The 20,903-nt window shown below is 54.1% G+C and overlaps 1 protein-coding gene across 1 annotated transcript; it reads left to right on the top strand.

Moving 5' to 3' along the window:
* Window positions 1-1,107: 1,107 nt before the first annotated feature.
* Window positions 1,108-18,361, top strand: SLC4A8 (solute carrier family 4 member 8). The gene is given in 26 exon segments (XM_055791958.1): window positions 1,108-1,265; window positions 6,337-6,418; window positions 7,068-7,202; window positions 7,582-7,717; window positions 7,932-8,092; window positions 9,002-9,190; window positions 9,388-9,476; window positions 9,598-9,755; window positions 10,083-10,170; window positions 10,654-10,800; window positions 10,951-11,041; window positions 11,540-11,715; window positions 11,889-12,022; window positions 12,646-12,891; window positions 12,993-13,098; window positions 13,454-13,492; window positions 13,494-13,616; window positions 14,297-14,410; window positions 14,753-14,914; window positions 15,427-15,678; window positions 16,204-16,272; window positions 16,366-16,539; window positions 16,639-16,776; window positions 17,154-17,254; window positions 17,640-17,743; window positions 18,004-18,361. Coding segments are annotated over 25 exon segments (3,243 nt in total). The 5' UTR covers window positions 1,108-1,220; the 3' UTR covers window positions 17,728-17,743; window positions 18,004-18,361.
* Window positions 18,362-20,903: the final 2,542 nt, after the last annotated feature.

Below are 20,903 nucleotides of genomic sequence, written 5' to 3'. Positions count from 1 at the left end.
GGCAGCGCTGGGCGGCTGGGGGTGGCAGGTTGGGTGGGAGGATGCTGGAGGGGGCCAGGAGGGGTGCTGGAGGGGAGCTGGGGAGATGCCAGAGGGAGCCCGGAGGGGACCAAGGGGTGATGCTGGGGGGTGAGATGCTGGAGGGGATGTTGGAGGGAATCGAGGGGTGCTGCTGGAGGGGATTGAGGGGTGATGCTTGGGGGGAATTGAGGGGTGATACTGGGGGGGGGATGCTGGAAGGGATACTGGAGGGAATTGAGGGGTGATCCTGGGGGGGGATGCTGGAAGGGATACTGGAGGGAATTGAGGGGTGATGCTGAGGGGGAGATGCTAGAGGGGGTACTGGAGAGAGTTGAGGGGTGCTGCTGGAGGGGATTGAGGGGTGCTGCTCGGGGGGAGATGCTAAAGGGGATGCTGGAGGAAATCCGGGGTGCTGCTGGAGGGGACTGAGGGGTGATGCTGGGGGGGGAGATGCTGGAGGGGATTGAGGGGTGCTGCTGGAGGGGTATCAGGGTGCTGCTGGGAGGGGAGATGCTGAAAGAGATGCTGAAGGGGATTGAGAGGTGCTGCTGGAGGGAATTGAGGGGTGATACTGGGGGGGGGGGATGCTGGAAGGGATACTGGAGGGAATTGAGGGGTGATGCTGAGGGGGAGATGCTAGAGGGGGTGCTGGAGGGAGTCGAGGGGTGCTGCTGGAGGGGACTGAGGGGTGCTGCTGGGGGGCAGACGCTGGAGGGGATGCTGGAGGAAATCCAGGGGTGCTGCTGGAGGGGACTGAGGGGTGCTGCTGGGGGGCAGACGCTGGAGGGGATGCTGGAGGAAATCCAGGGGTGCTGCTGGAGGGGACTGAGGGGTGCTGCTGGGGGGCAGACGCTGGAGGGGATGCTGGAGGGGGGTGCTGCTGGGGGGCTGCTGCTGGTGGGCCCCGCGGGCGATGATTCCGGAGGGGGGCCGCTCAGGTGCTGGAGGGGACGGGGCGGGGGGGGTGATGCTGGCGGGGGGCTGCCGAAGCGGGGCCGCAGCACCCCCACCGGGCGCTGCCCCCCGGCCCCCCCGGCCCTGCCTCCTCCCCCCGCCCGCCGCCTCCTCCCGGCCTGGGCGGGGTTTGGCCCCGGCGCCGGGAGATGGTGGAGCCGGTGTGAGCGGCACCGGGGCGGCAGCCGGCTGCGGCCCCCCTGGCCCCAGCCCCGGGGGGGTGCCCGGCCCCCCCCGGCCCAGCCATGCCCGCCGGCAGCAACGAGCCCGACGGGATCCTCAGCTACCAGGTGGGCGGCGGCGGCGGGGGGGGATGCCCGGTACCCCGGGGCGGGCCGGGGCGGCCGGAGGATGCTCCGTGGCTGCTCACTGCGGCATTTCCGATGGGGGGGGGACGGGACAGGGGGAGCAGGTGGGGGGGTGCCTGGGGGAGACAAGGTGTCTGCAAGGGGGGGTGCACGGGGGGGGCTGTAAGGGGCGTGCGAAGGTGGGTGAAGGCCATCTGCAAGGTGGGGGGGGGGGTAAGGGGGGCGGTAGTTCTCTGTAAAATGGGGTGCTGGGGGGTGCACGGGGTTGCCAGGCCTCTGAAGGGGAGTGTGAGGCATCAGCAAGGCATCTGCAAGGTGGGGGGGTGGGGGCGCAAAGGGGGGGGACGAGGGGTGCTCAAGGTGGGTGCAGGAGTGATGTGAGGAGGGGACGAAGGCACCTGCGTGTTGGGGGGCCTCCCTGACCGGCCCCCCTTGTCCCTTCGATGTGACCCCCCGGTGATGCTGCAGGCCCTCGGAGCGGGGGACAAAGGGGGCTCAGCTGTTGTCCCCACCAGAGGCTTGCATGGATGCAGCTGGTGCCGGGGTGCAGGCAGGAGGCGGCTGGGTGGTCCCCCCTCTTTCAGCATCTCCTTGTCCTGGGGAGGGCTTGTCCGACTGGCCGCTGCACCCATGGGACCCAGCTGGAGGAGCTGCTCTCAGTGGCAAATGAGAGGTGGGGTATCAATTAATCTGCCCTGAAATTACAGCTTATGGGGAAGACTGGAAGGAATTTACATGTTCCTCAGGAAGGAGTGACAGTCATGTCCTGGTGATGCTCGGCCATGAGGTGTGTTCCCCGGCCACAGCCCCACTTTGGGGCTCTGGAGACCTGTCCCCTCCCATGGCAAGCACCCGGGTCCAGTCTCTGTCACGGGTCAAATCCTGTCCCAGGAGCTGGGGGACGTTGTTGGCCACCACCATAGCAAAGGACGGAGCCACAGGGATGGTGGCTTCATCCGGGCAGGGTGGAGATGGAGAGGGGCAAGGAGGGAGTGTCCTGCTCCGCCACCAAAGCAGTCCCCCAGTTTGGTCCGTGTTACCCTCATCCCATAATAACAGTGGGATCAGTTTTATTAATTACACTACGGGTGAGATTAGTTACATTAATCCTCCCCCTCACTGCCAGGGGCCGGTTCTCCTTGCATGCAATGGGGCGAGGGGGCCGGGACGTGAGGTTGGCTGGCTCATGCGATGCTTTCGGCTTCCCCTGGCACCAGGAGGACTTAGAGCCAGACCTGAACTTCTGCTTTGTGCTTTTACTCATCCTCAATTACACCAAAGCTTCCCCAGGGAAAGATTTTTCTTTCTTAACCAGAGGAGCTGCACTGAGACAGGTAAACTGAGGCAGGACACTCAAACCCCCTCTCCTGCTGGGACAAAAATATCACAGCAAAGTAATATTTTGGAGAAGTTTTCTTGAGATGGATGTGGGGAGAGGATGCACTGAGCTCATGACACCAAGGGCTTCACTGCAGCCGTGTCGATACAGGCTTTCCTCCTTTGTGCCCGTGATTTGTGATTTCATTTTTACAAGCCATAATGACTTTCAGCCTCCCAACAAAACCAGCTTCAAAGCAGCCAGCCGGAGCTTTGCGCTTAGAAAACAGTGAAGGGGAACAACTCTGGCTGCTCCAAAACTCAAAAGGGAGCGATGCAAAGCTCGGCGTCCCCTTTCCCAGCCCAGCTTTGATGATTTGCTGTTTTCTAGGCACCTGTCAGCAGTGGAGAAGGATGGAGAGGGAAGGCAAAGCATCTGTGAGTGCTGGTAGCCATCCTGGGATGCGGTAACTTGCTTTCTGGAGGCATCTCTCCTTCCTGCTCCATCCCATCCCAAGCCCATGGGTCCGCAGCCCCGCAGGTCTATTAAATACTTAAGTCCTCCAGCAATTTCCTCCGTGAAATAACCACTCCGAGCCCACTTGAGTGGCCTAAGCAGAACTGAGAGTTTTAAGCAGAGCTGTTGCCTTCGGTGGCATCGCCGTGCAAGGCTTGCCACCATTTCGGGGATGCTGCAATGGCCAGGGAGGGGCAGTGGGATGCTCAGAGCATCTCACCCTGGATCCAGAGGGGCCCACTTGTACCGTTTCCTCCTATTTTTGCTCCTGAAGCTTTAATACTAAAGCAGTGGGGATCCGAGCTTGGATCATGATGGGATTTTAACTGATTAGACCTCGGTGTCACCTTCCTTCGCCGTGTTATTTTACACCCAGTGTCGCCTTTCAGGGCAAGCCAGGCAGTTAACCTTTGTGCTGAGCGGCGATGGGGAGGAAGTTCATTAGAGCAAATGAATTTATAGGATGGAAATGACAGATTAGCTCAGCTTGGAAAATAAAGTAGGGCTGGAGGGAGCGAAGAGTGTCAGACCTATCGCTGCTCTGGACATTTCCGTACGTGCCAGGACTTGGTTTGGCTGATGAGGATTTATTGGAACACCAAAGGGTTGGAGGCCGTGCCAAAGCCAGATCTTCCTGAAACGCCCTGATTTTTTGCTGGAAATTTTGATGAACATGAGTGCCACCCCATAATGGTTATGACATTTCATGACCATATAACATTTCATCCCTCACTTGTATTGTGATAGCGTGTGCTTTTTCATACGCACTAATGCTGCTTTCGCCCCAGCAGGATGTGGCGTTTACAACCCATTTCTCTATTCCAGGTAGTTTTTGCTCAAAAAAGAGCTGGTTTCTCCCCATCCACTAAGTTTTCCAAGTGGGAAGAATCTCGAGGTGCTTGGCTTTGTGTAACTGCCTGGATCCGCGTCACAGACGCTGGCTGCAGAACGGTCCCTTGTTGTGTCTCTGGAGTTGGGGTGCACTGACCTCCCCTCGGTGGGGGCTGCCCCTGTGTCCCAGGGGGCTCTGACCCCCTGACGGACCTGGAGGTTCAATTATCCCCCAAAACTGGTGACAGAAGTGAGGATGAACTGGAATGGGGGTTACAAAAAGACACTTCTGGAAGAGTTACAGGTAGCATGGCCAGGGCTCTGCTGAGGGGCTGAGCATCCCCCCAAAAAGTGGGAAAAGTCTCCCCAAAATCCAATCGGCGTTTCCCCTGAGCGCGGAAGGACGCGCAGGGGGAGATGCTCTGTGCTGAGGAGGGCTGTGGGGGGCAGGTTCAGCATCACTGGTTGGAGCACAGAGGCAAAACAGTTTCTAGGAGAGGAGACTTTCCCCATGTCACACACAAGGCATCTAAAAGCTGCGACTCCCAAATTGCTTCGTTTATTCCCACTCTGACAGCCACATAATGCGCTCCAGCTTGCGATTTTATTTAAACGGCTATTTTATTAAAATTGCCATTTCAAGAGGTTTTATTAAGCTCTTTCATCCTGTTCCTTGGCCAAGGTTGGAGTTTGGGGGTTTTTTGGCAAATCCAGAGGGGAGCAAGATGGGTTGCTAAGAAGGGAGGGAGGCTGGCGGAGGCTGCGATCAGAGAGAGAACTGGAAAGCCACAGGCGCGCGATAATCCAGCTGCTGAGTAATGTGGGCGAATGCCGGGAGCTGCTGGGGAGGGAGCAACAAGTCGGCTCTGAAATTAGTACGCGTGGACCAGCAAACTCATTTCCAGACAGGAGCGTTTCTTCCTCTCACTTGTCAAATTAACTGGTGACGTGGAGGCGTGTGCTTTCCCGAGCACCGCTGCTGCGTGGCTGCAGGTGATGCTCCTCAGGCGAAGCAGTAATTTGGGGGATGAAAAGCCGCCTTCACGTTAGCGTTTGCAGCTTAAATCATAATAAGTTGTTTATTCTCTATATTTTAATAAGTCTCCATAGGTAATGCTTTATTATTAGTACAATGGGCAGCGTATTATTTGTGGTTTTCCTTGAAAATCACAGCGCTGGTTGTTGTGGGCTGCTCCCCAGTGCCCGGTGCAGCTCTTGCTTCCAGCATTTCGTCCAACAGCCCTTTCGGTTCCCCCTTTTTCTGGGTATTTTGCTCTTCTTCAAACTTCGCTTTCAGAAATGGAGCCACTGGGTGCGCATCTCGGTGCTTATTTTGGTTGGGTTAGTTTCTGGTGGCTGTGATGACGGCCATGGGCTTGCAAAGATGAACCTCAGCAATTCAATAGTCCCAAACTTTCCCCTTCGTGCCTTTAATAGAGGAATAATTTGAAAATCAGTGAAAACTGAAGCGTGTCTGGGCACTGCGGAGTTTTTCTCTGCATGGGTAACAGGTTTTGGGTTTCTTGGATTAGTTACTGTCCACGCAGGCAAGGCAGAAGGAAGGAAGCATTGGCAGCATATTTTCTTTAGTATTTTAAGCAATTGATAGCAATTAGAAGTGCAGCCTGAAGAGGGGAAGAGAGGTATCGGGAGTCTCCAGGTGGCCCTTCTTCAAGCCGCAGGGTTTGTTGAATGCAGCAGTGCTGGTGATGCCCTTCCCTGCCCTGGTGGCAAGGGGAAAAGAGAAGCAAAAAGACTTATTTCTGTTTGCTGCTGTTGTTCTCCTTCGGCTTTTAAGGCACAAATGCTCTTCAGGGAGTGCGGCAGTGGAATTTCAGGCGAGGAGGGCATTGCTCTCAGCCCTTGGCTTTCTCAAGGAGAAAAATGACGATTTCTATGGAAAGCACCTTGTTTGCACCAAGGGAAGCCCAAGCCTCGTTGGGCTGAGGATGACGCTTCTCCTTCGGGGACCTTTGGAGGGTGTTGGTGGCCATGTCCTGTGGCCAAGTGCCATCTAGTGAGTCCTGCAGGTATCACGTCTGGAGACTGAAACTTGCTGAGATCAAAAGTGCAGGTTTTTGTGTTTTTGTTTTTTAGTTTGTTTGTTTGTTTGTTTGTTTTGGTTTTGGTCTTTTTTTGCCTGAAACGCTCATCCCTCTCCTCCTGTAGTAACTATTTCCAGAATCACACTGTAGACAACACAGGTGATGTTATAGGCTGGTTTGTTTGGGCACAGGAAGAAAAAAACCTGCTACAAGCCCATGTTCTTAGGGCTGTGCCTGCAGAGGAGTGATGCTCATGGACGCAGGGGTGGATGATGGCTGGGAGGATGGAAGGGAGCTCTGCACAGCCAGCCCCAACCTTCACCTTCTTCTCATTGCTAAGCAGAGACACGACGAAGAGGCGGTGATTGACCAGGGAAGAACGAGCAATGTTGTCAATATTCACTATGAGAAGGAGGAGCTGGAAGGTGAGTCCCTGCTGAGATCCTGGTGGAGGGACCAGCAGCCCAGCGCATCTCCCCATTGCGCAGCGTCCCTGACACGTCCCTTGCTCAGTGCCACATCATGTGCACCAAAACGTGCTGTGCTTCCAAATAAAGCAGCACAATTATTTTCACATTTATTAGTATCACGGCTTTTGAAACAGAGGCAGAAAGTCCCCCCAGAGGCCATGGTGTGAGTTTTAGCCACGGGGCTGGATAATTCACATCTAGTTGTCTCACAGTGACTGCTCCTGGCTTGGGGAGGTCAGGAGAATAATTTGATGGCTGCGGACGTGGGGCTGTGAAATTTTGGTGTTTTATTCTGGAGTTCATTATCATGGCACCGATTTGATCTTCTCTTGTCACCTGGTGCCGTACAGAGATTTTGAACAGAATTACCTTCTGTCGCTGCTTAATGAGCAAGCCTGAGTGCTGTCCAGCCAAAGCTGGAATTGGAGAAGCGGTTTGATACTGCCAGGGCATTTTTAGATGGCCCAGAGCCATCACTTGTTTTTGCTTTCTTGTAGCAAAGCTCAAGTGAAATAGACTTGGAAATAAGGAAAAAAAATTAACTGGCGTCTGCGTCGACCATATCCACAATACTGAGTGCAATGCAAATGCTGCTTTTTTGCAGGACATCGGACCCTGTACGTGGGTGTGCGGATGCCGCTGGTGAGGCAGAGCCACCGGCATCACCGACCCCACAGCCAGAAGCATCGGAAACGGGAACGGGAGAAGGAGTCTGCCCCAACAGAGCAGGGATACCATTGTAAGTCCCGCCGTGGCATTTGCTAAACTCCTTGGGGCCACGTGGGTGCTGGGGTCTTCTGCAAGCAGGTCCCTGTGGCCAGGGTGTGTGGCTTGCTGTTCTGCCCAGGGAAAGCGGCTTTGTAAATTTGGGGTCATCTTCCTTAGAGGGATCCTGGCTTTAGGAATGGAAATGCGGGGGACGAAAGCAGCCCATCCTTAGCAGAGGTGGATTAGATCCTTCTCTGTGGCTGTGTGCAAGCCTGGACAGACCCCCGGGAGAGGGGCCAGCCCAGTATCCCTGGCTGACCCGGTGCCGACCCGATGCCCACTTCGCATGCGAGTGTGACAGGCTGTATTCGGGCATGGTAACGGGACCGGACTTTGTCTTCTGCCCCCAGACACCCCGTCCCAGAGGGTGCAGTTCATCCTCGGGACCGAGGAGGACGAGCAGCACGTCCCTCATGACTTGTTCACCGAGCTGGATGAGATCTGCATGAAAGAGGGCAAAGATGCCGAGTGGAAGGAGACGGCCAGGTAAATCCCTGCTGCTGGCTGTGGTGGGAGAGGAGTCCCCATGCCGGCAGTGCCTGTGGGCTCTGCCTTCTGCTCTCCGGCACACAAAGCTTTTGCACCCACCGGTGCCGATGTGAGGAGCCTCTTTCTCTTGCCACCCCATAGCTCTATCAAAGGGGTTGCAGAGCTGAGGCTGTTTTCTTGCAATGGAGCTGATCGCACCCGATGTCCGCAGGTGGCTGAAGTTTGAGGAGGACGTGGAAGACGGCGGCGAGCGCTGGAGCAAGCCCTACGTGGCCACACTGTCCTTGCACAGCCTCTTTGAGCTGAGGAGCTGCCTCATCAACGGGACGGTGCTGCTGGACATCTGCGCCAACAGCATCGAAGAGATTGCCGGTATCGTGGGCGCTGCATCGCTTTGGGAACAGCCAAGCTTGGCTCGCCACAGTGCCCTTCACTCCTGAACCAAACCCTGCCCTACTGGCGGGTCCTTCTCCAGAAGTCCCACTGTGTTTTTAAGTCATGACTTGGTTTTGGGTGTACACTGGGTGTGCAGTAGTCGCACCAGCTTTTTCTTCCACTATGGGATCCTTCTGAAAGCCATCTGTGTGGTTAGAGAAGCGGTTAGAGAATATTCTCCAGCCATAAAGGACTGTCTGTCAGGGCTTAGCTCTCAGAAACACAGAGTCTGCCTAAGAGCTGAACCTCATAAAATCAGCTATTTATTACAAGCCATTTCCTCATGTTCTTTTTTTTTTTTTTTCCCCCTTAATGTCCAGGAATTAAGAGATTTAAAGACAGATTTTATCTGGCAGATGACCAAACAGAGTATTTCTGTGGGGAAGAGAATTGAAATAATTGAAAAAGCAGCTTTGGAGAAATTATCTTTGACTGGCAGGTCTCCATTCAGCCCTTTCAAGGACTGGAGAAGTAGGAGCCGTTCATAGCACATTTCTCCCTGGGCTCAGCAATTTGCAGTCAGTCGGCCAAGGAAACTCTGGGAAAGCCTGTGCTATCGAGTGCTTAGGGCTCGGTTAAATGTGTAGAGTCAGACAGAAAGGCCAGACAGGGCAAGAAAATTGCATTATTTAGAATGGGAAATAATTATCTTAGCGGAATGATGAATAAACACTTTGATGATGGCTTTTAGCAAAAGACGATTCCTGCTTTCGCTGCAAAGGCTGAACTGTATTAAAATGCCCTGGCGTTAGGATCACCTGCGTGGCACAGCCATTGCTGGGGGCTTTGGGGCCAGGTCTTGGGGGGTTTCTGCTCTGACAGCTTCATTTGCCTTTGCCATCCCAGATATGATCCTGGGCCAGCAAGAGCAGTCCACGGAATTTGATGAGCACATGCGGGCAAGAGTTCGAGATGTCCTTTTGAAGAAGCATCACCATCAGAACGAGAAGAAAAGAAACAACCTTCTCCCCATTGTCCGCTCATTTGCTGATGTGAGCAAGAAGCAGTCAGACCTGCACCTCCTCGACAGGCCAGGTCAGGGTTCCTGGAGGGTTTGGCACCAGGTGAGGGTTCCTGGAGGGTTTGGCACCAGGAGAGGGTTTCTGCCGGGCTTTGGCACCAGGTGAAGGTTTCTGCTGGGCTTTGGCCCCATTAGACTTGTCCTGGCAAAGGAGAAGCATCCCAGCTGGTCCTTGCCTGTCTTTCTGAGTGTCTTTTCTTTTTCCTACCAGCCCAAACACTCACCCCGCATCCTTCTCCCACCACGGCAGAAGCTAAAAATGGGGTGAACCACGAGACCAACATAACGGATTTAAGCAAGGTGAGACACTCATAGCTTTCTTATGCTGCTTGGGCCAGATTTGCTGTTGCAGACTTGGCTGGAGAGGGTGCTGTGGGCTTTGCCTTTGGGTAATGGCCTGAAAATTGCGTGTCGTGCCCAGGCGGAGCTGCACTTCATGAAGAAAATTCCCACCGGGGCTGAAGCGTCCAATGTGCTCGTGGGAAACCTGGATTTCCTTCACCAGCCCATCGTGGCGTTTGTCCGCCTGACCCCGGCTGTCCTCCTCTCGGGCATGACGGAAGTTCCCATCCCAACCAGGTCTGAACGAGAAGCACAAAGTTTTGATTTGAAGAAAAACTAACAACACAACTCCTATTTGCGTGCCTCTGGCGTCGTCCCACTCCCATCTCCTTTCCTTTGTTCCTCCCTTCCCTGCTGTGTCTTTCATACCCATTGGCCAATTTTACGGGAAGTTGGCCCAAAAATTAAATTTGCGATCGGTTTTGATGCATTTCAAAGTCATTGCGGAGTCGGTGAGCCTCCGTGTCCCCTCTTGTGCTCCGGCCTGGGAGCTCCCGGTGGTTTCCTCGGGTTCTCTTTGAGCAAGGACACGTTCTTCTGCCTCATTTTGTTTTTCTTGCCCAGGTTCCTGTTTGTTTTGCTGGGACCAGAAGGAAAAGCCCACCAGTACCATGAGATTGGCAGGGCCATGGCTACTATCATGACAGATGAGGTGCGATGAGATAAGAGATATGAATAATTTCTTCACCTCTCCTGTCTCTCTAGTAGCAAGAAGAGCTGTAGCTGCCCCAGCCACCTGCAGCTCTCCAAGTACCCTCCCTTTGTTCGCACCCCAAAGCGAGCGGGTGGATTTGCACCACCCCACATCCTGGAGGCTGAAATCCCCCCCGCGATGCATCCTGCACCTCATCCTTCTCCCCGGGGTCCCCAGCGCACTGTCCCCAGTGGTGGCATGGCCAGGGCCAGTACACCTTCTCCTCTTTAAGCAAAAGGCTGCGCTGTGCCATGGGGGATGGGGGCCTCGTGGAGGAGATAACTACAAGGACCACATCGCAGGTTTTTGCTTTTGGGGGAATATTTCCTGACATTCCCAGCAGGAAACGGGGAAATTCTCTTGCATTTAGCCAAGAGCTTATTGCACTGATAGGACATCGGAGATGGGTTGTCCTCTGACCACGCTGTCTCCTCTCGGCAGGTTTTCCATGACGTTGCTTATAAAGCCAAGAACCGGGCTGACCTTGTGGCTGGTGTGGACGAGTTCCTGGATCAGGTCACGGTCTTGCCGCCAGGAGAGTGGGATCCATCAATCCGAATCGAGCCCCCAAAAAACGTCCCTTCGCAGGTGGGTGCTGCGACGGAGGGTGGTGCAAGGGGGACGGGCAGGATGGCAGCCCAGATCCTCAAGGTCCCAGTTTGACACAGTACCCAGACCAGAAGGAAAAGAAGCTGGTGGTTACTGACACACACCTTCAGCTCACTTCCATTTGAACAGGAGAAACGGAAGATACCAGGAGCTCTCGATGACCGTGCACACAGCAAGCCGGAGAAGCACAGCGGCCCTGAACTGGAGCGGACGGGAAGGTGTGAGCTTTCATAGTTCGGGGATTTTTCTCTTTGCCTCTCAAATCTGAGCATGCCCTTTCTCTTCTAGCAGGGCCTGGGGTGCGTGGGTGCAGTGAAGGGGCTCCACAGCACCAGCGTGGTCCCCTGGGCTGGGCGGGTGGGAGGTGGGGGCAGCCAGGCTCAGCCGCAGCATCGTTGCACTCAGGTGTTCTGGATTTGGGTGGCGGCAGATGCATAAATACCTCCAAGATGGAGTTCTGCTGCTTCTCACAGCGAGGGGCTGCTGCAGTAAGAGGGGATGGGCTCTCAGCTTGGGTCCTTTTTCTTTCTGTTGGAGATGGTGGGGTTTTTTTGTGTGCCTGGGTGCCCAGGGGCCACACCGTGGGGTGAAGGCAAGTGCTGCTTCTCAGCAAGGACAGTTGTTCCTCTCGGCTTGTGGTTGCCCTTCTGCAGCAAAGCAAACTCCATGTGCTCTTCCAAGAGACGAGCCTACAGATGTTTTATTTTCCTTCCTCCAGGCTCTTTTGGGGGTTTGGTCCTGGATGTGAAGCGGAAAGCCCCATGGTTCTGGAGTGACTTTCGGGATGGTCTGAGCCTGCAGTGCCTGGCATCCTTCCTCTTCCTCTACTGTGCCTGCATGTCCCCTGTCATCACCTTTGGGGGGCTGCTGGGGGAGGCAACCAACGGCCACATAGTGAGCACCTCTCTCTGTTGGGTGGCGTGGGGGAGGATAAAAATAATGGAAAAGGCCTTGCTGCAGTGACTTTGCTTTGGATTTTTTTTGGGGGCGCTTTTTTTGTGTTTTTTTTTGTTTCCCCCAGTGGCTAGTGATTTCTTTCCTCACTGCTGCCTCTCTTCCCCGGGCAGAGTGCCATGGAGTCGCTGCTGGGTGCATCCATGACCGGCGTGGTGTATTCCCTCTTTGCCGGGCAACCTCTCACCATCCTTGGCAGCACCGGACCCGTCCTTGTGTTTGAGAAGATCCTCTACAAATTTTGCAAGTAAGGCTGGGTGCTGCGAGAGCCTTTCAGTAGAAGGCAGTGATGGAGAAAAGATGTTTTTCCTAGTGGTAGTTGTTAGAGTGGTCTTCTGTGTCCTGGGCATCGCATGCTGCTGCTTTAGCATGTGATACGGTGCAAGAGCCCTGGGTCTCCGAAGGATGGGTGGGATTGTTTGGGGATTTTAAGGTTCAAGTGAAGCAGTGGGAGCAGGAGGAGGAACCACAGGGATGTGGAGTCCCGAGGTGGGCTGCACAAGGACGAGGAGGTGATCCCCTCTGGTTTGGGAATGAGGGGAAAACCAGCTGGTCTTGATGGTAGGGCATCAGGGTGATCCTGATGATCCATCAGGGAGACCACCTTCCCCAAGAGGGACCTGACCTCAGTTAGCCTCCAAGGCGTTAACTCAAGAGAATTGTTCAATAATGATAATGAAATATGGGCCTCTCTGGTGGCCCCCACCCCGCACCACAGCCCTGGGGCGGTCTGTAGTAGCACGTGGAAAGTGCATTTACCACGCGCAGCCTTGACACGCTCGGAAATGGCTCCCCGTTTTCCCTGAAGGCAGGCAGGGCTCAGAGCCTCTTGCTGGTCTTTCCACCCTTTGTCCTGGTTTGGTTTCCCAGGGAGTACACGCTCTCCTATCTCTCCCTGCGGGCGTGCATTGGGCTGTGGACTGCCTTCTTCTGCATCGTGCTGGTGGCCACCGACGCCAGCTCTTTGGTGTGCTACATCACCCGCTTCACCGAAGAAGCCTTTGCCTCCCTCATCTGCATCATCTTCATCTACGAGGCGCTAGAGAAGCTGAGTCACCTGCGAGAGACCTACCCTGTGCACATGCACAGCAAGCTTGACTTCCTCACCACCTACTAGTGGGTTTTTCCCCCTAAAATGCCGCTGCCCCTTGGCAGGGGCTCAGGGCTGCACCTCCATCGCCTTTCCCTTACCCCTCTCTTGACCTCTCTCCTCCCAGCTGTAAGTGCGAGGCACCAATTCATCCCAGCAATGACACCCTGCGTTTCTGGGACAGCAACAAGATCGATGTGTCTGGCATCACCTGGGAAAATCTCACGGTGTCTGTAAGTGCCCCGAGCCACCGCTTCCTCGTGCTGCGGCCGCGGGGTGCACGAGCGTTTGCGTGGTGCAAAAGCCAGAGCCCTTCAGGTGATGATGGGCTTCCAACCGTGCCAGCGCTGCTCTGAAAAGTCATTGCTAAATGTAACGTGTGGTGGTAACCCGCTTGGTTCCGCGAAGGAGAGAGTCTGCCTTGTCCAGTCCACCTTGTCCCCAGCATCACTGGGATGTAACTGTCCTTCTGGAAGCAGCAGGCACAAGGTCATGGCCCTTGGAGCAGGATCCTCAGAAGCCCCTGGTTATCGAGGCTGTCTTGCTGCTCATGTGCTGCCATTGTGTCCTGACGCTCTGTTTCTCCAGGAATGCCGGCATCTGCGTGGTGAGTTTCAAGGACCTGCCCTGTGGACACAACGGCCCCTACGCGCCTAACGTCCTCTTCTGGTGCTGCATTCTCTTCTTCTCCACCTTCGTCCTGTCGAGCTTATTGAAGAAGTTCAAGACCAGCCGCTACTTCCCAACCAAAGTAGGTGAAGATGGTGGCCAGCAGCAGTGTCCACGCTCACTTCCCAAGGTGGCTTTCCTGGAGCACTGAGCAGTATTTGCCACCACTTGGTCAAGCTGGGGAACGTTGACGTTGAAGGCCAAGCGCTCCTTCAGCCTGGATGGTCCTCGCGCGTTCCCGAGAGCGCAGCGTGACTGTCGCAGTTCCCACCTGCCCCGCGACCTGCCCCAGAGGGCATTTTTTCCTTGGGCAATGGGAAATCAGGCCCTCCAAAGTTTGGTGGTCTGGTCGGGGTTTTTCTCCCACCTTCTCTGCGTTATGTGCTCAAGTTGCCTTCGATGAGGAGCTGCACAAACCCCGCTACTTCTTCCTCTTGAGGAACAAATGATGCTGTGGTGCCTTACCCCCATTTTAGCTGAGTGTGGCTGTGGTGGCAGACATCTGTTTTCCTTTTTAAAAATTTTTTTTTTAAGGTTGTTTTTAGAAAAACCTTTTTCAACCTAAGAAAACTTCCTTTGTGGCCTGGCAGCAGATCTCACAGGACAAATGCAGCAACAATGTGTAACCAAGGGATCTGGCTGCACGTCCTCAGGGTGGTGGGGTTGTTACCCAGCCCTAACATCCCTGATGTCCCAAGCTCTTCCGTCTCCCATCATGGCCCTGTTTGTGATGCCCCTTTCCGCTCTGCTTTCTTGCCCCAGGTACGGTCCATGGTGAGTGACTTTGCGGTTTTCCTCACCATCGTCATCATGGTGCTCATTGACTTTGCGATTGGGATCCCATCACCGAAGCTCCACGTCCCCCATATGTTCAAGGTAACGGGGTGTTTTGGCATGGTGGAGCTGTTTTCAGCCCTTGGGGGTACCACAAGGTGATGCTGGGGCAGGACAGGGCTGAGTCTGGAGGAGATGGTGCTGGTGTGACCATCTCCTCTTCCAGCTCCAAGGGCCTCGTTTCCTCCTGGAAATGAGGAGACGGCCCCAACAGTAGATACCTATGGGAGAAGTATCTGCCGGTGCTTGCAAAGAGGACGCTGGCGCTGCTGAACCCCAGGGAGAGACCGAGCTGGGAGATGCCCTGACATGGGGGTGCAGAAAATGACCCCTACCCCAGGCCAAAGCAGCAGAGATGCCGCTGATGCGTGTGCTTTGTTGCAGCCGACCAGAGATGACCGTGGGTGGTTCATCAACCCCATAGGACCGAACCCATGGTGGACGGTGTTGGCTGCGCTGATCCCAGCTCTGCTGTGCACCATCTTGATATTCATGGACCAGCAGATCACGGCTGTGATTGTGAACAGGAAGGAGCACAGGCTGAAGGTAAGGGGCTGCAAGAGATGACCCTGTCCCCAACCCGGTGCGGGCTGCACGTATGGGGAGAAGCTGCTATTCCAGCTGCTTTGTGAGGGCATTGCTCCAGGGCAGGCTGCTCCCTGGGGTTAATGGTGGCAGAGGGAGCTAAAGGCAGGGGAGCTCTGAGGAGCAATCTTTTGGAGGAGCAAATGAATCTTAGAGCAACATGGAAGACCGTTTTTTTGTTTTAAAATGTCAGCAGCAGCTGGGGGAACAAAACACTTGGAGCTGCCAGGGATAATGCAAGTGGATGAAATTTCCTTATGAGTGGAAAACCCCAGTCTCTCTGTCTGAGCTCCTGCCAGATTGTCATGCAAGGTGCTTGCACAAAGACTGGATAGATCCGGGTTTGTTTCCCGTTCTTGTTTTACATCTCCAAGAAGTTGGCTTGGCGCTCAAGTAGGGTTTGAATGTGACTTGTGATGTTATCCCTGCTCCTGTGCCGTGGGATGCTCTGCTGCTTGTTTTGCTCCCCGCAGAAAGGATGTGGTTACCACCTGGACCTTTTCATGGTGGCTGTGATGCTGGGGGTGTGCTCCGTGATGGGGCTGCCCTGGTTTGTGGCTGCGACCGTCCTGTCCATCACCCACGTGAACAGCCTCAAAGTAGAGTCTGACTGCTCGGCTCCAGGAGAACAACCCAAGTTTTTGGGGATACGAGAGCAGAGGGTCACTGGCTTGATGATCTTTGTGCTCATGGGCTGCTCGGTCTTCTTCACTTCTGTGTTGAAGGTAAGAGGAGAAGGCAAAATGCCCAACACCTGCGAGAGTTTTGGAGGTTATACAGAGCTAGTCCCCTCTAGCTCTTTGGAGCAGTGGAGCGGAGGAGGTGGTGATCCCAGCGCTTGGGGCTTGACCCATGGTGGGACCAGCTCAGTTATGCTTTCCAGCACCCGTCTGTGTTCCTCCCAGAGAGTCATCTCATCTCTGGGCTCAAAGTAGGCGCGTTGCTTTTGCATGTTGCTGCAAGAGGACGTAGAAATGTTTTTCTACCGTCACATGGGTGAAATTGCCTATTTTCCTCCTACCTGTCTGGAAAATAGGATTATTCTGATGAAGTGTAGCTCAAAACTTCAGCCTAAAGCAGAGCTTTAGCTCACTGGCACAAACCTAATCCATGATGGTTACAGTCCGGCACATCTGGAGCCCTGTGGGAACTGGAAAGCTTTAGGCAGTCTTAGGCGGTGCCTGTAGAAGGCAGTGGTGATACTGACAACGCAATTTAAACCAACAGCTTATTGCATTCTTTTTTCCCAGTTTATACCAATGCCTGTGCTTTATGGTGTCTTCCTCTACATGGGCGTATCGTCGCTCAGAGGAATTCAGGTACGGCCTTGTTGACAGCATGCAGCGTGTCCGCTCCCTGCTATTTCTTCTCCATGGCAGCAGGAAACAAGCAGCATCACTTTTATTTTGCAGTTCTTCGATCGCTTGAAGCTGTTTTGGATGCCAGCAAAACACCAGCCAGATTTCATCTACCTGCGGCACGTCCCCTTGCGAAAGGTGCATCTCTTCACCGTGATCCAGCTGATCTGCCTCGTCCTGCTCTGGGCCATCAAGGCATCCCGTGCCGCCATCATCTTTCCCATGATGGTAAGCGCTGGGGCTGCTGGGCGTCGGGATGCTTGCGGCATTGGAGTGAGGTGTAGCATCACCTCTGGCCTCACCGTATCTCCCCTTTTATTCGGGAAGGTGCTGGCTCTCGTTTTTGTCCGGAAAGTGATGGATCTCTGCTTCTCGAAGCGAGAGCTCAGCTTTCTGGATGACCTTATGCCAGAAAGCAAGAAGAAGAAGTTGGATGATGCCAAAAATGAAGCCAAAGAAGAAGAGGTAACACTTGCTGGGGCTGGACACCTCCCTTGGGCTGTGAGATTTGCTTGTTTCTGTCGCAGTTTGTCTTTAAAAAATGTTGGGGGAAGATCGGAAGGAAATAGAAATAGATCCTAATAGTCAGGATCCCACCTCGTAACCATCTTTTCTGAAATTAGCGGTGAGTTGAACGGTTGAATAGAGGTATGATTTTTCAAATGAGCCTTATGATGAAGATGGTGATTAGTATTATGATGGAAAGCTTTGCTCCTAGTAGTGTTTTTACACGGCTGCCCCATGTCAGGAGGAGAGGGCAGGATGCAATGTTTTTACGGGGTGTTTCGTTGATCTCCACTTTGATCAAAGACACAGAACTTGATTTGTCCCTTCTTGGGCAGGAGTCCCAGAAGATGATGGAAGCTGCTGCTGCTGCAAATTCAGTTCAGCTGAAACTGGGGAAGACCAGCGACTCTGCTATCCCAAAGCCAAGCAGTGACAGGTAAAGCCTCGCCAAGTGCCAGGACCCTTGGCAAGATGAGTTTGGCCAGGTTTCTCCACTTGCATCTTTACTGAGGAACCCACAGAAACCAGCAGTCAGCTTGGGTGGAAAAGTTTTTACGGGCAGGGCTGCAGGAGGTGAACGCAGGGCTCAGACCCCAAGCAGAGGGGCCTCAGGATTTGTGTTTGACCTCAGTAAGAGCCTTTGCACAGAGCTGCTGCTCTGCAGCTCTCAGGCTTATCCCCCAAATTGCCTTGTCCAGCAAAACCTCCTGTGCTTCTGTGGAGCGTCGGCACTCTGGGCCCCCCTGTTCTTGCTGATGCTAATGCACTTGGTGGCATCAGTTCCCGTAATCATGGAGTGTTATGCAAACTATTTATTGCAGGGCTGATCCTTCAGAGATTAATATCTCCGATGAGATGGCAAAAACGACCGTGTGGAAGGCTCTCACTATGAACACGGAAACACTCTGAATCCAGGAGGAAACAGGTAAAGGATGGCATGTGACCATAACAATGCTCCTCTGCAAGCAGTGGTACATGCCTGTGGTTTTCCTGTGCTTTGGCCAGCAGTGCTGGGAGCAGGCAGCAAGTACCACGGCACGCAAACCAGCTCCTCTCTGCTGGATGGTCCCTTGAACAGGGCTGGATCAGCTGCAGCTGGCACATCTTCCACTGATGACGCTCTCTTTTTTTTTTTTTTTTTTTTCTTCCCCCCCCCCCCCCCCCCCCCCCTGTTTTTCTGTTTAGGAGCCTTGACTTTGAAGGAGAGGAGTGAGAATGTGACTCAGGGATGTGCCAACGCAGACACGGGGAGAGATGGCTTATTTTCCGTTGGAGGATTCCCATTAAAGCCATGCAGATGTTTTCAATTGTCCTTGGTGTGCTTCAGGCATTCAGTATCTCTAGACCAGCAAACTGAGGTGCACATCACAGTCAGTGGGAGTTCGGTGTTGTTAAGCCTCCGTGTGTACGTGTGTGTGTTGTTGCAGTTTTGTAGTGGTAGAGGGACTGCTACCGCTTTATCATTCAGTGCTATTTTTTTAATATCTAATTCCTCCTCTCCTTTCTCATTTTTCAAAATATAAACTCTGACTGTACAAAATAATTGTATCTGATGCGTTGTCTGCTTTCTTCTTCATTACCAAGTCTTTGGTCTGGTTTGGGGTCCTTGCTTTAATATACTCTTAGGTCTCTTCGTGAGATGATGCCCCCCGTCGTGGGGCAGCGTAGGGAGGGTCTGAGCAGCTGGGCTAAAGCAAAGGAAGAGCATTTGCTCTGTGCTCCAGTTTCGCACTGGTTTGCTTTGGGTGGGTTTTTTTGGTTTTGTTTTTGTGGGGGTTGTTTTGTGTTCGTTTTTTTTTGTTGTTGTTTGGTTTTGGTTTTGGGTTTTTTTGCTTTGGCTCTGCCACCAGCCTGGAAGTGGCAAATGCCGAAATGCCACCTTCTTGTCCCCTAGCTGTGTCAGGGAGCACTTAAAATCCAACACCTTGAATAGACTGTATGGACTTGGGAGTGGCCAAGTGGGACCTGGGTCTTTGCCCCTGGGCTGCCTCCTCCATCCTTCCTCCAGTTTCCTTTCTTTTGTATCGCTGGGACTTGTGTCTTTTTGTTTACTTCTGTCCTTGCAAAGTCCCTTCTCTTGCAGGGTAGGATGAACCGGGAGGAAAGTGGGAAGGTGCCTTTTCCTGCCCCCTTTCCCTGCTGCCTTGCAGGAAGAAACTGTTGAGCAGAGATGGGTTTTGCACACTCTGCATTTTGGGTGTGTGTGTTGGGCTGTGGTGTCACCACACGCACTATGTGGTCGAGTTGGGTGGCCGTGGAGCCGGGAGGAGAGGACAAAGCAGGAAAAAAAAGTCCCTTTGCAGCCCTCTACCTTGCTGTGGGCTCAGCACATGGTCCAGGTTCTCCCCTGCCCAGCTGGGAGGGGGGTGCACGACCCCTCCTGCCATCAGCTTGTCCCATCTGCTGCAGGACCCTTTTTGGAGGGTTGGTTTGATGCGCAGCAGCGAGGGGTTGCACCTTGGGAAGGGAAAGAAAAGATGAAATTGCTCGGTCAGGATGAGAGCGGCAGGTCACCCAGCAGGGCAAACCCCACACTGCTCTCGGGGGGGGGGGGGGGGAGCGTCTGCAGAGCTGTAGTTTGACTGTCAGAGGAAGAAACTATTTTGAGGAGTTTTAGCCCTTTTAAAAGGAGGGGAGGAGGGGAAAAAAGGCTTGGGGGAAGGGAGCGGGCAGAGCCTGGGCTTTCTCGGTGATCGCCCTCCCTCCTGCGCCTGGCTCCGAGCGCGGGGCTGCGAGCTGCTGCCTCCGCCGCCGGGGAAGGATCCCGCTGGAGGAGATCCCTGATCCCTCCGCCGCTGGGAAATCCACTTGAGTTCCCATGGAGGGACAGGCACGAAGGCAGCGACCTGCCGGGGGGGTGCTGGGTGGTCGCGGTCCCAGTCCTGCCCCTCAGACGCACTGGCTGGGCTTCACTACAGACAGCTTTGCTTTTCCCTTTTATTTTGTTTTTCCCTGTGGAAGAGAGGAGGGCTGGGGGCTGCGCTCCCCCCCGGGGCGGGGGCTGGGGGCTGCGCTCCCCCCCGGGGGCTGGGGCCGTGTTCAGCACGTGCCAGGCGCCCCCCTGCAAGGAAGGGGGTTCAATGCGGCGCCGGGGTGCGGGTCTGCGCGGGTGGGCATCGCCCCTGGGCTCAGGGAAAAGCAAACGAGGGTCCTCGGGGTGCCCCAGTGCGGCTGTCCCTGCCCAGTGAGGCTCTGGGTTTGCTGGGTGCAGGGCTGGTGTGTTTCTTCACGCGTTCTGCGCTGAGGTCTTGCTTAGTGACTCTGAGCCACCTAAAAGGTCGCTGGAAGCCCCCAGCCCCCGGGCCAGCTGTGGGTGCTGCAGCTGCCTGCCACCTTTACACCCCATAAACCCATGGGTGGCTCCTGATTTTGTGCCATTTCCATATTTCCTTGTGTGGAGGAAATTTCTACGGGGAGAAGCTCTCTCAGAAGTGTTCCTGGAGTTGCTTTAGGACTAAAAAAATAATTTTTGGAGTGACCTGGAATGCTTTAGTTGGCAGCAACCCCCCTTCCCATGGCTGTGGGATGGGTGTTGGGTGTTTTCCTCCTCTTGGAAGCCTTAAAACAGCTCCCCAAATCTCCCATGGGCCCTTCAAAAAAGTTTCCTAAAATGAAGTGCTGGCAGTCCTTAAGCAGGGGGAAAAGTTTTGAAAAGGTAAGATATAAGATGCTGGTACGTCTATCTTATTTTAATTATTCTTTTCATTTTACCCTGGTGTGTTATATGTAGAAATACAGGAAATGCTTTTGTTCGGAGATGCTGAAATATATTTATTTTATTGTAAGAGATGATCTAGTTTGGAAACGCTCTGTGTTGTCGCAAACATCCTAATTGCCCTTTTCCCTAAAACGCGAGGAATTGAGAGAAAAACGGCACCTGAGCCAAGGAAGGGTTCGGAGCCTGGGACCCACGGCTCGTGGGATCCCAATGGGATGTTCGGAACAGTTGGAGATGTCAGGAACCAGCTGCTAGCTTTATTTATTTTTATGGAAAGCTGCAGGATCTGCAGTGCTGCGGGAGCAGTTACAGTGAAAATGAATCCGCAGAAATCCAGGTTTGAAGGGAAGGCTGATCCCTGGTGCAG

Source organism: Falco peregrinus, chromosome 19 (genome assembly GCF_023634155.1).
Source record: "Falco peregrinus isolate bFalPer1 chromosome 19, bFalPer1.pri, whole genome shotgun sequence".
In the NCBI taxonomy this organism is placed as follows: domain Eukaryota; kingdom Metazoa; phylum Chordata; class Aves; order Falconiformes; family Falconidae; genus Falco; species Falco peregrinus.
Note: the sequence above shows the minus strand (reverse complement) of the source record. Positions and strands in the feature narration are given on the sequence as shown.